The 15198-nt window shown below is 40.4% G+C and overlaps 1 protein-coding gene across 8 annotated transcripts in view; it reads right to left on the bottom strand.

Annotated features, from left to right (window-relative positions):
- Window positions 1-380: 380 nt before the first annotated feature.
- The window catches only part of si:ch73-103b11.2 (trichohyalin), a 56260-nt gene continuing 41442 nt past the window's right edge, over window positions 381-15198 (bottom strand). For 6 of the 8 annotated variants that reach the window (XM_048173771.1, XM_048173765.1, XM_048173766.1 and 3 more), the window contains 10 exons: window positions 14858-14974; window positions 10422-14102; window positions 8516-8663; window positions 8102-8207; window positions 7794-7953; window positions 6905-7012; window positions 6739-6825; window positions 6480-6645; window positions 6008-6084; window positions 381-1550 (listed from right to left, as the gene is read on the bottom strand). In XM_048173771.1, coding sequence (XP_048029728.1) covers window positions 1479-1550; window positions 6008-6084; window positions 6480-6645; window positions 6739-6825; window positions 6905-7012; window positions 7794-7953; window positions 8102-8207; window positions 8516-8663; window positions 10422-14102; window positions 14858-14974 — 4722 coding nt within the window. In that variant the 3' untranslated portion in view covers window positions 381-1478. Of the gene's footprint in view, window positions 1551-5433; window positions 5503-6007; window positions 6085-6479; window positions 6646-6738; window positions 6826-6904; window positions 7013-7793; window positions 7954-8101; window positions 8208-8515; window positions 8664-10421; window positions 14103-14857; window positions 14975-15198 lie in introns of all 8 variants that reach the window. The other 2 variants (XM_048173769.1, XM_048173767.1) reach the window with 2 other exon arrangements.

Here is a 15198-nt window from a genome sequence, read left to right as displayed (position 1 = left end):
TTATTAACTATTGACTAATACTTTATGATGGTTATTTTACCTTTTGGATTTATTAAGTATTTTCATTATCGATTAAAGTTTGCGTGTGAGGCTAAATTTAATTGTAATGAATAAATAATTTTTCATCAACTTTATTTACTGCCTGGATCTCATTTTCACAAGTTTTTGCATCACATAGAAAAACAATGAAACAATGGGAATAGAAAAACGCGTTCTGTGTGAACGGCCCCATAGGCTGCACAATGCTGTGACATTTTCAATGGAAAATCATTATTAGTGTGAATGATGAACAGCATCATGATGAGCGTTCCAAGATGGCGAACGCATCAGGGTTTTTTTTTGTTTGTTTTTTTTTTTAAATAAATTGAAAAAGAATTGGATTTCTGATTCAAAAACATTTTTATTATTACAGATGCATCACATTCACGCACACCAAAATAAAAATATTCATACATATAGGCAATTAGGTGTAGACATACCGTGTATACATAGATATAAAGATACTTTTTTTTTTCTCTATGCAGACCGAGAGAACAGGATAAAGAACTCTTCTCTAAAACCAAATATTTACAAAGCAAATATTGAATATTATACAGTGAGTTTTCTTTGTTGTGTGTTCAATACTTTCTGACTTCAGGAGCAGAAGGAATAGGCCTATGGAATCACGTGTTTCAAAACACAGAAATCAACGACTCAAAGTGCTTCATATTCATGCAAAGGCCAGTATTAAACCTCTGGAACACCACAACGAAAATGTCCCGTGTTCGGAACGAATTACAGGATGAAATAAGCTCACTATCAGTAGCCGAACGAACGCTTTTACGCCGCAACACCCACAGCAGATATCACGTTTGGTTGCTCTATATTTTGCACGTTCATATAAACCAAAAGCAACACAAAAGCAATTAAAACAGCAATTAGATTCTCCTCAAGTAAATGACTTTAACACAATCATCTCTGACGATCAGAAACACTCTACAAAACGCACTCGCACTCACGTTACCACGTCATTTCATCTCAAGGTTACAGTACTAGAAAGTCTGAAAAAGTGTTATCACGTACACGACTTATTTACAATATCATTGGCAAAATAACATCTCTCTCTGTCAATAATTCTTCTTCTCTCACAATAATCATAAAAATGTCTCCAGCACCCCGATAAGACACAACAGCAGCCAGTTCTCCGTTCAGATGAGAAAGACACTAGATCAATACTGAGTGTGTTCATATATACTGTGATGATGAGGAATAGCTTCAGGACTTATAGAGACCAAAAAAGATAAAAAATATGAGGTTCATCAGAGCTGAAGGTTGGCAAAACAATGTGTCAATATTAAAACATTTCATTCCCTTAATTCACACGAACAATATTAAAACAATCAGAAAGATACAGTTCTTTACCCTGCTTCATCTACCAACCAAGAAGATCTCAATCAAGACAAAAAGAGAGTGAGAATACAAAGAGGAACAAGAGTGTGTTATATCTTTCTGGAGTCTTTAGTTTCGAACAGCTTCATCCTCTCTTGTACGGTCAATCCCTCCTTCAAACTCTGTAAAAGAGAGAGAGAAAGATGAGAAATTTGATCTTTTTCATACTTAGGAATAAATAAACAGTCCTTAATAAGACTTCAGGATGCACACATAAGAGAACTTATGTTTAATTTCAATCATGTGATCTTTAATCGTTCATAAATGGCACTTTTATGAGGAATAACTCAACTGTGATATCATTGCCAGCTAAGGTGGTTATGGTGGATGTAGAAAAAATATTTTTAACCATGTTTACCAAACAATGGCCAATAAAATTAGATTCTCTGCTGTATGTAATAACTAGGGCTGGGTGATATATCGCATGCGATTGTCACGCGCATTTCGTCAGTAAAGCCGGTTCCCTGATTACTGCGAAATCGCAATCACCTGCTTTCAAATGGAGCGGCATTTAATAAACAGAACCGTAGTTCACTGACAAGCTACGCAATATCGCGTTCATTATCGCAGATGAATCGCCTTCGATAATGAACTCGATATTGCGTAGCTTGTCAGTGAACTACGGCTCTGTCTATTAAATGCCGCTCCATTTGAAAGCAGGTGATGGCGATTTCGCGGTAATCAGGGAACCGGCTTTACTGACGAAATGCACGTGACAATCGCATGCGATATATCGCCCAGCCCTAGTAATAACCTGAACAAAACTGTAAAAAATAATTCAAAGTTCTTCAAATTCAATGGCAACATAATTTCCAGTTAAATCATTCTCTGCTGTATATAGTTAAAGGGATTGTTCACCCAAAAATGAAAATTTGATGTTTATCTGCTTACCCCCAGCGCATCCGAGATGTAGGTGACTTTGATTCTTCAGTAGAACACAAATGATGATTTTTAACTCCAACCGTTGCCGTCTGTCAGTCAAATAATGCTAGTGGATGGGAACTTCTACTATAAGAGTAAATAAAACTTGCATAGACAAGTCCAAATTAAACCCTGCGGCTCGTGACGACACATTGATGTTCTAAGACACGAAACGATCAGTTTGTGTGAGAAACCGAACAGTATTTATATCATTTTTTAACTCTTATACACCACTATGTCCAACTGCGTTCAGCATTCGCTTAGTGGGGTCTGATCGCGCTCTGACAACGGCAGTGATGTCTCGCGCATATACAGTACTTCAATGAGAGCGAGACATCACTGCCGCTGTCAGAGCACGATCCACTAGCATTATTTGACTGACAGACGGCAACGGTTGGAGTTAAAAATCATCTTTTGTGTTCAACTGAAGAAACAAAGTCACCTACATCTTGGATGCGCTGGGGGTAAGCAGATAAACATCAAATTTTCATTTTTGGGTGAACTATCCCTTTAAATCATTCTCTGCTGTATATAAAAGTCTGTCACAGAAAAAAAGGAAATAAACAAATTAAATGTTCGCTGTTGATAAATAAATATACAGTATGAATGAATGCATAAATAAATGTTACATTGCATTTACTCATGATTGCTCAAGTTGTACTGTGTCTAAACCACTAAAACTAGGTTACAATCAACTTTAAAGACTTCCCTTGATTATATTTTTACATGGCAGTTCATTAGAATACTTCAGACTGAAATGTAATTAATTTCATGTGCTTTAAACTTCTATGTGGTTCACAACAGTCGACTGTGGGAACATGCACATTACTTAAAGGGACATTCAGGGGGTTTTAAACCAAAGCCTGTTTCTATATTCACTTGTTTTTCTCGAAATGGTTTTAGATCCATTTCTTTGTTTTTGCATCTGTCATTCACTGTCTGTGGCTGCTTGATCGTGCAACACGACACCTGCGAAAGACGTTCACATGAACACTGTGTACTACACAGGTGTCTGGTTTCTTTATTATTACACTATTAGATCGGTCTCATTGCCTTCAAGAACTAAACGAGACACATGACACTTCATTTCCTCATGCCACTAAGTAATGAGGTATTTTTCAGCAGGAATTTGAGATGTTATTTGGTGACCCATTTACGTGTACTTTTGGGGTGAATTACTTTAAATTACACAAATTCATGTTTCCCAAGAAAGTGAAAAAAACAGGGTTTGAAGAAAAAAAAAATCCTTAAACATCCCTTTAAGTTGTTTAATATATTCAGGGCTTATCACACAGGAACATACAAAGAAAATCGACAATGACAAACACACAAAGGTCTATTAAGACGGTAATTGTTTTACACGTGAGGTACCTCAGCATTTGTAGGAGACCATCAACGATTGGACCTAAAAATGTCAGTGTTTTTCTCTAACCAGCCATCATTGGTGTGATATTCTCATGTGAATCAACACATTTGAGCCACGGCTGAGTTTGTAGTCCACATGAGGAGCGAAAAATCAACGTGAACAACTTGTAGTCAAGTCATCCAAATGCATTTGTGGGAGTCGTGCAAATGTGCATTTACAAACAATTACCATCCAAACAGGGCTGAAGTCCACATAAACACCAAAAACCACAAATCACACACACAAAGCAAGAAAACCCTGCATAAAAACAGTACGAACACATAACATTCAGATAAATGAGTGCTGGTTATGTGTCCATCTGCCAAACCAGGTTCAGTTGCAGGTGAGTTTAAACTGCTGGGAAGGTGTAGGGCTCATGCAGGATTCAAAGGCTGTGTTCAGAGTGGAATACTAGCTCACTATATACTGCACAGTATACAATGTACACTGCCTAGCATTTAAAACAAATATTATATGAAACAGTAGGTATTATTCCATGCTAAAACTGTAGTATATCATTGACTGAGTGGCATCCCATTATCTAATTTTGCATTTTTAAAGTGCCCCATTATGCTTTTTCTAATATGACCTTTCATGTAGTGTGTAATATAGCTGTTTTTGAATGTAAAAGTTTCAAAGATCAAAGATAAATGGAGTTATTGTCTCCTAAAAGCAAGAAGTGATTCTGAACTGCCTGAAAGGAGTCGTCAGTAATTCCAGTCTTACTTCCTGCATCAATGGCTGCGTCTCATTTCGGAGGCTGCGTCCTCCGGAGGTCGCATTTGAAGGTTGCATACGTCATCGTGGTGGTCTCATTTAAGAAAAGTAACCATTAGATTGCAAAGAATTAAAGAAATCACAGTATATTACACCTAATGAGGAATAACAGTCAATTTTATTAAGGTTATTTTGATGACGTATGCAGCCTTCAAATGTGACCTCCGGAGGATGCAGCCTCCGAAATGAGACGCAGCTCATGTAGGTTTGAAACAAATTTGCATAATGCCTGCCTATGGTCTTCATTGGCTGTCGCATTGTATATTTTGCTCCGCTCTCAAACACTGTAGTTGTAGAGGAGACTGGAAGAGTTTGGTTCATGTTTTCAGCATTGCAAAAGCAAATCCACTTTGATGCACTTTCAAAGGACGAGGAAAAGGACGCACAATGGAATTGATACGGTAAAACCAATGCCATTGTTACTGTTCGTATAACTGTATCAAGAAGAGCTTAAAATTCAGATATGGTAATGGTAATTCAGCTTCCAAAAAACGCTGTAAGCAGTAGACCTATCACAACAAATTGGGCCATCTGACCAATCAGAGCAGAGTAGGCTTTCAAAAAGGAGTTTAGTGAGACTGAATCCTTTATCAAACGGTTTCTGACACTGTGATAAAAGAGCTGATGCTGCAATGTGTATTATGAGTGTTTTTTTTGACCTTGGATGCACTCTTGTAGAAGACTCCAAAACAAAATTAAGAACCTTTAAAATAGCATAATAGGGGCACGTTAATTAAATTTTGTGTAAAAATGTCAAATGTTAAGTCATGGGAGTAATTGCTTTCGGTTCATTCCTAACACTGGATATGGGAGTGGGATGCTTTGCATTGTGGGATACAGTATTCTGTGCAGTATGCTCCATATTCCATGCTAACATAGCCGTACTCTCACAAGAGTGATACCTGCTTCACCTGTTGGACCTGACGGGGTCACAGCGGTCAGCTACCCCCGACCAACCCCTCACTCTCTGCCTGACAGGGCAACGTACACATGTGAGGATACACACACACACACACACACGTACGTGTACACTGTTCCACACTTCATACACATAAATACTAAGGCTGTCACTTTAAAAAAAGATTAACAAATTAATATAAATTCAGCATAGAAGCTTATTTTTACGAGAAAAAAATGAGAACTGTGAGGTGAAAAAATTACATTTTTCATTTTTTATTCCATAGCGGAAACAAGCTTCCATAATTTTGTAACATTTACCATAAATAACTGTACATAAAATATGCAGACATAATAATTTTGTCTGCGCAGATTCACAAACTCGATTGTAAAATGGATCGTAGTGGATCAATGATCCAAAAATATATTGTATTGCAGTATTTATCTGACAGCACATAAACAATAACACAAACAACATAATTTCCCACATAAATATACAGGAATATCAATACATTCAGAGCTGTCAATGGCTGACAAGAATATTTATGACACAGACAGACATACACTTTGAACTCTCACCTTTGACCTGACCCCACGTATCTGTCTGGATTTTTCTTTCTTCAGGAAATCTGGGTTACTCTTTGACTTCATAATGTCTGCATTGAACACAAATATACTTGAGCTCATTTTTTTGTCCTTCAAATCATTTTCCTTTTGTGCACTACGGAATTCATGCAGATTTAAAACGTTAAATGATGACAGAGTTGTTATTGTTGTGTTAAAGGGATAGTTCACCTAAAAATGGAAGACACAAAAGATGATATTTTAAAAAATGTTCAGACAGTTGATGGTAGCCATTGACTTCCACAGTATTTTTTTCCTATTATGGAAGCCAATGGCTACTGTCAACTGTTTGATTACCAACATTCTTTAAAATTGTGTTCAACAGAAGAAAGAAACTCATACAGGTTTGGAACGACATGAGCGTGAATAAATTATGACAGAATTTTCATTTTTGTGTGAACTATCCCTATTCCTTAAATTGTCTCACCGTATCCAGCAGTAACACCACCTCCTTCAGCGTCTAATTCCCCAAGAGCTTCTGTAGCAGCCAAAAGTTTCTCCCTCAGCTTGTTAATGTCACAGTCAGCTTTAGCTTTCACGATACTCAGCTCCGTGTAAATGTCCTTGTACTTATCTGAAGCATATTTCTTATCCTGCAAAACACACATAAGCAAAACACATCAGAATGCGCTAGCATGTGTTTGGAGAGCTGTTGAAGAGAAACATGTCCTGAGTGTGTATATTACTCGAAGTGCCGACTGCAGCTCATCTTTGAGAGAGTTTATTTCCTGTTTGAGGTACTGGATCTCTGACTCCTTCACTCGCAGCAGAACCTGCAGCAAAACAACATTTAGATGATGTGCATGACAGATTTAATTGATAAAAATTCAGATGACAGAGTTTGTGTTGTACCTCCAGTTCATAGATGTCTTTGCCTTGTGTCAGAGAGGAAGACAATTTGTCTCCACTGATGCAGGAGTGCATTCTGGTGATCTCCTCATTCAGGCGATGATTTAGTTCCTAAAACACACACACAAATTTAAGTTTATTTCATGGTGGGGAACTTTATTGACTTCTATTGTTCTTAAGGCAAGACAATACAGGCAAAGGCTATTTGGCTTTTCATAATGTGTTGTTTCAGATAAGTGGGAAAAAAACCAACCAAAATACACTTTTAACTGTTTATTTTATTACACTATTGAATTCAATTACAATACATATCTTTGAAGGCCATTTTCTCAAAATGAGTTTGAGTCAGAAATAAGATTTGAGTTAAACTGAGTCCGAAATCTCAACTTCAGCCACACTTTTATACAGCAAACGTCTTTTTCTTTTCCTATCTATATTCTGAAGGAGGGGTTTGTTCATATATCATTTGCCTGATTTTATACATTTTATTCCTAAAAACAGGGTGAACATTTTTTTTCTGGCTGTTGACAGTATTTTCTGTTTTAAAATGTACATTTATTGACTCTATGTCAACAAAAGGAGACCTGGCTTTATCTGATGTTTAGATTTCTGTTCTGGAAATGTATGCCAAAAAGATAATGCCTCATTTGACATTTAACATTTCAGAACCTGAAATACAAAAAATAATGTTATAAAAAAAATTAAGTGTGGTGATATCTATTTTTTCTATAACATCCTATTTGCCTGGGTTGTCTTGCATAAATTAAGATAATTATAATTTACAAACCCTAAAAACAATTAAAATTATTTATATAAACATAGACATTTTAGTCTATTTATCAAGCTGTTTTTCTTTTTTGGAAAAAAGGTTTTCATGAAAGTTTTGGTTGACCTGGTTGTGTATATGCAGTTTCTGGTTCTCTCGCTGGCACTGCCCCAGCGCCTGTCTCTCTGCTTCCAGCGCTTGAGCCAAATGTGCGTTTTCCAAACACTTCTGAGAATACTGCTCAGACAAAACCTCCAGCTCACGATGGATAGACTGCAACTCCTCTCTACAAGGACACAAGGTAAATATAGACAAGTCAAAACTTTCATTCGCTTGGTAAAAAGCATCAATAAATAAATGTAAATCTTCTTAGTGACAACAGTAAACCAAAACAACAGTGATTAATGCAGATATAGTGATGTTTGGTGTCTTACTCATACTGTCTGCGCAGCTCCTGGATGTCTGTGCTCACGCCGCTCATCTGCGATCGCTGCGTTTTCTCCAGTTCCTCGCGATGAGCATTTTTCATGGCCTCAATCGCTGCGCACAAAAAAATCTGCTGTGATGCTTCAACTCAGTGACATTAAACTCATGCAGACACCAGATAAACATTACAATTTGATTATAATTTTACTGTAATAAAAAGCAAATGATTAATGTGATTAATCTGATATTTACAGCATTAATCAACTATAACATTTATTATCAGGCAGCTAGATGTAATGCTACATTAAAAACATTACAGGGCTTTCACACTGACAGCAATTTTCAGCATCAAAGCAAACTGGAAGCAATTCACTGTCAATGAAAAATTGGTGTATTTTTTTATACAGTGATGCTTTTATTACCAGCTATAGTGGCATTTGTTTCCTCCTCCAGTAGTCTTTCTTTCTCCTCCAGAAGTTTCCGGATCTCGCGCTGATGCTGTCTCTGGATGTCCTCGATCACCTTCTGATGCGTCTCCTCCATCGCTGCAAAACCACGCTCACATGTTGCCTGCGTTCCACAAAAAAAAATAAAAAAATCAGATCACAAACACTAACTCTCTGCGCTAGCAGGCTCTTTATTAGGGCTGGGTATCTATTGTATTTATGGTCTTTGTGCATTTTTCTTGGTACACCATCAATCGTCTTGGTGGCTTGATGGTAAATAAAAAGTCTATATAATTTACTCAGCAAAGCCCATTTTTCATGTACTTGGCACTTTAATGATCAATTTTGGAGTCTTTGAAGAATTTCGTAATGCATTAATTTGACAAGGCATACACTAAATAATCATTCTTGGGATTTTAAGGATCAATATAATTATGCAAATGAAGAAATTAATCAGAAAACCAATCTTTACCCAGCCCTACTCTCTACAGAGCTATGGCAACTCAACAGATTTCTCAAACAGAAGCTACAAACAGGGTTGGGTGGCATCAAAGGGGATAGCAGGATTTATCCTGTTCATCATTTAAACATTTGCTCTTGTGATGAGAGATGACAGATCGCACAGAGGAGTGAAAGCAAAGCAGCATTATTGATAGGGGTTAATTAGAGCAAATTCATGCAATCAGACTCTCACACTAACACAGAAGACAACAATGCTAACACTAAAAACACAAGGTGTTTTGAACAGAGGAAGTCTTAAGAGTGAACAGTAGAAGTAAAGAGTAATTTGTGACAGGTATCTGTCATTATGGTCACGTGACTCCCAGTGCTGCTAATGTGCACTACAGCATAGGAAAAAGGGGAAAGCATCATGGTTACGAGGCTACAGGGTTGCAGTGGTCACCCCAGCATTATTTTCAAAAATCCAAGAAGCCATAAATACCTTGATATATCAGGGTTCCCAACCACATTCCTGGAGCCCCCCCCAACACTTCATGTTTTCCATGTCTCCTTAATCAAACACACCTGATTCAGATCATCAAATCATTGGTCTAAAGGCTGGTTCACACTGTGCGATTTTGGCCACGATTTGGTTGTCTGAGACAAATTTTGCAAATCCTAAAAGATTCCTATAATCCTAGCCTAAAATCTGTTGTCTTTGATCGCTAGTTTGACATGTTCACCGACAGCCGGTTAATGACCGTTGCGATCAAATTTTACCTCAGACGAAATTCTGGCAGTGTCAGAAGATTTGGCGCACAGTCCTCCAGTGTTACTTCTCCTACGACGAACGTCAAATTGTCTTCATTTTTCAAGACAAGCCGTGATCAAAATTAATGACAGAGATGTCGTTGTTAGCCACCATTTCAGTCCTGTGTGTAACGCAGCTCACTGTCATCTAATGTGTATGTTTTGATGATGTAAAACTCCGGACAAGTTTTCATGCACGCGTCCATTTATGCGTCTTGACTGTCGTACAGTCTGACATTAATGACAGCTGAGATCCCACAGTGTGACATGAGGATCATGTTCGTACAGTCTGACAAGTAACCATCGTAAAGGACTATTATAAATCGCTCAATGTGAACCCGGCTTAAGACCTGAAATGGGTGTGTCAGACAAAAGAGAGATACAAAATATGCAGTGTTGGGGGGCCTCCAGGATCATGGTTGGGAACCACTGCTGTATATAATACATAACTGTGTAGATTTTGAAATGTGTACTGTTTCTTAAACCTGTATAAACAAATGCAATAAAGAAATATTCCCCAAACAATTATCAGCTAAAACCACTGCAACCCAATTAGCAGCAACAAACTAAAAACATGGTGCCATGGTGGTGAATGGGTGTGACATTAAATTTGAAAGGTGAAAGGTTAAACCTTAAGGCTGTCCAAGTCTCGCTGGTACTTCTCCCTCAGGCTGGTCAGATCTCCATCCAATGGCTTCTGTTCCAGTTCCTCTCTCATGCTGCTCAACTGCATTTCCAGCTCCCGGACTCGGAGCAGTGCCTCTGAATCCCTGCCCGTTACCTGATCAGATCCATCCCCTTCCTCCATGGGACATGTGTCGACCTCAGCTTTGTTCTCCACTCTCTCACTCCTCTCCTCCAATGAGCAGATGGTCTGGCTGTAGCATTCTTGTAGCTTGTGGAGCTCCTCTCTGTTGGCATGTTGTAGTTCCTGGACCTTACCATGAAATTCCTGCTCAAGTTTTCGGATTTGCTCTTTGTGCCTCAACTCAGCATCTTCCATTTCTTGCAGCAGGGTCTCCAGCCTGCGTTGGTTGTTTGCGGCATGCTCCATTAGGTCTAGCTCTCTGGTTATCTGCTCCTGCTCGGTCCTTCCCATCTCTTCTGCATGCCTGCTCTTCAGCTCCTCTTTCTCCCTATGAAATGCCTCTTCCAGCTGGGTTAGGCTCTGCCGTTGCTCCTGCAGCTCCCTTAGCTTATAGGACAGTTCCCCTCGTAGCATGTCATTCTCCTCCTGCAAGGAACTTATAGTGCCAGTGAAGCTCAGATGCTCTTTCTCCAAGCAGCTCTGGTAGTGCCTTTGGATGGCTGCAACACTCTCAGCGTGCTCCTGGACAAGCGCTGCCATGTTGCGGCTAGTCTCCTGGCAAAGAGAAAGTTCCCTTGTGTGACTCGCTCGCAACCTGCAAGCAACATATGCGACCTGTGCCTGCATCAAGGCCTCTCGCATGCAAAGCGAGCTGGAGTCACTGCGCCATGAGCTCATTTGGATGGCATTCGCGAGTCCGGAAAGAGAATTTGTTTCCCCTTCCTCGCAGACCCTCTCAATTTCCTGAGAGAGATTACGGAGGGCTTTTGCTTGCTTCTTGAGCTCAGCAATGAGATTTTCCCAGCCTGTTTGCACATGTGATTCTGATTCTGCGCTATGGGATAGCGTGCCGATTGCTAAGTGTCTGCGGACAATCTCTGCCGCTAAACTTTGAGCTTCCTCCATCTCAATCTGCTCCATGTAGGGAGTGAGTTCAGGAGGGGCGACATCAGCAAGATGATCAGTATTGCTCACATTGAGAGTATGCTTTGATGCACTAACAGCATCTTTCAGAGCCATGTCCCTTTGTTTCAAGGTTTCATTGGCTTTGACCAAGTCCTTTTGAAGCTCATCAAATTTTTCCTGAAAATTCATTGTTAGATTCTGAAGCGAATAGGCAAGCTCGGCGCTGATGCAGGCATTCTTGATGACATCCTGTGAAAAAGCACTATTTGCTAGTTTGCCCGTCTCAAGCTTGTCCACCTCTGCCAAGAACATGGTCTCCAACATAAGTTTTCTTGTAAGTACATCAGCATAAACAATTGAGAGACAGCCATCACAGTTCTTCTTGATGTTTTCAGCATCCTTGTGAATGGAGTTTAGGGCCAACATAATATCAGAGTTCAGGTCCTGCAGAGAGAAACCCATTCTCTCCAGAACTTCAGCCTCAAAGGATAATGTTCTGGCAAACCGTTTTATATTTTCCTTCATTGATTGCACATCTGGTGCATCAAAGATCTGGCACGACTCATAGAATGTGCTGCCCTTCCTCAGGTACATGGTGGCACAAACCAGCCATTTCTCTACTTCTGCAAGGGTACAAAGGAGAGATTCAGCTGAACCTGTCTCTTTCTGATTGCTGAGAATTTCTCTGACTCTTTCTGTGCAAGACTCTACCAGTGCCAATGCCTTCTCAAATTCATCAGTGTCCTGCTCACCAAAAGTCTTCTGACTAGATTCATCCATTGGTAATTCATCACAGGTTTTAGTTGTGCAGTCCTCCATGGTAGCTCTGGTGCTCAGGTGTTCTTGCATCGCTGAAAGATCAGGCTGGTCCCGTATCTTCTCCGTGAGGTGTCTGAGCTTCTCCTCGGTGGCCAATAGTTTGGTTTCCAGTGCATGTATGATGGAGATGAACTTCTCTGGATCTTTGCACTGCTGGAATGAACTGTCACTGACTACACTGATATCTTGGGTCAGGCTCAGGTCATGCATGTGGTCTAGGCTCAGATCTTGTGTCAGATCTAAAGAAGTATTTTCCATTTGAAATTTGTCTGCTCCCTGGGAGCGGTGATAGGATTGGCACTGGATGGTGGAAAAGCGAATTCTCTGCCGCTTTACCAAGGACATTTCTGTCTCTGAGCTGCTTCTTGCAAGCAGAAGTGGGGAAGGACTTGAGGATGCGGAAACATCATGTTGCATCTCTTTCAAACCCTCAAGCAAGTCTTCGTGTGAGCGGCAACGTCGCATCCTGAGATCTGCATATCCAAGTCGCAAGGCATTGAGGTGTTCCTCCAGCTCAGCAATTCGATCCTCTGCAACCACCAGTTTTGCCTGCAGCTCCTGTTCTGCTCTTCGGGACTCTACCAGTCCTGGATAGTCATGCTCCATTTTTGAAAGTAGTTCCTCTTTTTGCTGCAAGCAAAGTTCTGTTTCTTCTAGACTACTGCCTAAGGCAGCCATCTTTATGAGGGCCTCACTCAAGTCCTGCTCTTTCTGTCTGATTAGCTGCTCATACATTTCCTTTGTCTGCTTCACTTCCTCTTCCTTCTCTCGTAGAACATGACTTATTCTAGCAAATTCTTCTGAGACGCGCTCGTACGAGCTCTCAAGGGAGTGATAGTCTGTTTCCACCGTCGTTAAACATGCCTGTTGCTTTCCAACCTCTCGGTCGGCCTCTGCAATTTGATTGAGGAGTTCTTGACAGCGGCAAGTAAGCTGGTCACGTTCCTCTTCCAGCCTCCTCACACTCTCCCGTAGCATTTCCACCATATCCGTCTGCGCCTCCAACTCCTGCTGAAGACGATGGACTTCCTCCCTGAGTCCCATAGTTTGCATCCCACCACTCCCTCTCAGCAATGCCTCCACCTGTTCTTGTGCCTCTTGCAGTTGCTCTTCTATTTCACGCCTCCTCTCTTCGGATTCTGCCAACCTCCAGGTCAGCCCCTGTCGCTCCCGCTCGTGTTTTTCCTCCAGGCACCGCTGCTCTTTTCTCTCCCGCTCCTCTCTCATAGTCTGAGCTTCCTCAATGGAAATCAGACGCCCGGTGGCCTCAGAGAGTCTCTCCTGTAACCTCTGCACCTCTCTGTGCTGGTCTCTCTGCAAAGCTTGCTGCTGTTCGAGCTGTCTTAACTCTTGGCTCTTCTCTAGCAAACTGGCTTCAACTTGACGTAGACGTTCCTCGCTCTCTCGCAGCTGTGACCGCAATGTCATCTCATTTCGGACCCATTCTTCTTCACGTTCTTGACAGCGAACCCGCTCAATTTTCAGCTCGCTGCGCATTCGTGCCACAGCCTGCTCGCTCACTACAATCTCCGCCATGGCAGATGTTAGTTTTTCCTCCAAGGCCTCAATCTCTGCCTCATGGTGTCCTATAATATCTTTCGCTTCGCTATAGCTACGCCTCAAGCTGCTAACTTGTTGACTGGCCTTATCTTGCTTCCGTCGCTGGGAATCCAGCTCGGACTTTAGATCCTGGTTCAGTTTGCTGAGGCGCTGCCATGGCGCTCGGTGAACAGCGGTAGACGCTGCATCAGGTGAAGGCTTTGCAGCGGCCGTGTCACTCTTTAAGAGATTAAGAGGAAAGGACAATTAGTAACAGGAAGTCTTCTCTTTCATAGCCACATACATGATGCTCAACATCTTCTAGGCTGTGGCTGGGAACCCAGGAACGTTTGGAGTTTAATTTCCGAAGTTACATACTTACTTAAGCTTTCCACTGTGCTTTTTCAAGATGGAGAAAATGGTGCTCAACAATGAGGGAAAAATGTGAACAACACAACTAAAAAGAGAAATAAATCATCTAAAGAGGCTGTGGAACTACAGAATGCAATAATGAAATGCAACCGTGTCTTTGTGGATAATATAAATGGCATTGTACAGAAAAAAATACAAGAGGAAACTAAAAAGAATAAGGAAGAAACAGATGGAGTAACACTACACCAGATTATAAAACAGCAACTAAAGGAAAATGAAGAACAGAGGAATAATACCACTACGCAAATTATGCAAAGAATGACAAGATGAAAGAGACAACAAACAAAAAGTAGAAAAGCACAGCTGAAAGCTTGTCAGATGTTTACTTTTGTTGTCTTCAGAAAACTTGTGGTTTGGTTACAAGAATTTTAACCAAAACCCAGTCAGAGCCCAGGGAAAGAAAGACATTGCAGATCAGTTAGTACCACTCATGCAGATAGTTTCATTAACACCCAAAAATTATATTAGTATTGAATTAAAAAAAAAAAAAAAGCCACAAAAACTACAGAAGATTTCGATTTCTGTATCTTTTCTGGCTAGGTTCACTTGTTCTGTTTGGGTACCTGTAGTACGTATCCTTCCCGTGCATTCTGCTCTCTCCCACGCGCATCCTGAAGTTGCTCCTGTAAGACGCTGTTCTGCTGCTGGAGTCTGGCTAGCTCCCTTTGTGCCTGACCCAACTGCGGACATCAGAGAACATCAGAGGAAAGCAATAAGATTTGAACAAGGAAATATACAATGTTCAGAAATGATTTGAATGCAATCAAAAAACCTCAATCAAAAAGTAGTAGGGACCTGCACATACACATCATTTTATGAAGGAAAATGAGGCAAGAAATAAACACTGTTGTTTCAGGGCTCCAGACTGCAACTAAATGGTTGCATTTCGCGACCTTTTTCCTGC

The sequence above is a fragment of the Megalobrama amblycephala genome, linkage group LG22, assembly GCF_018812025.1.
Source record: "Megalobrama amblycephala isolate DHTTF-2021 linkage group LG22, ASM1881202v1, whole genome shotgun sequence".
In the NCBI taxonomy this organism is placed as follows: Eukaryota; Metazoa; Chordata; class Actinopteri; order Cypriniformes; family Xenocyprididae; genus Megalobrama; species Megalobrama amblycephala.
Note: the sequence above shows the minus strand (reverse complement) of the source record. Positions and strands in the feature narration are given on the sequence as shown.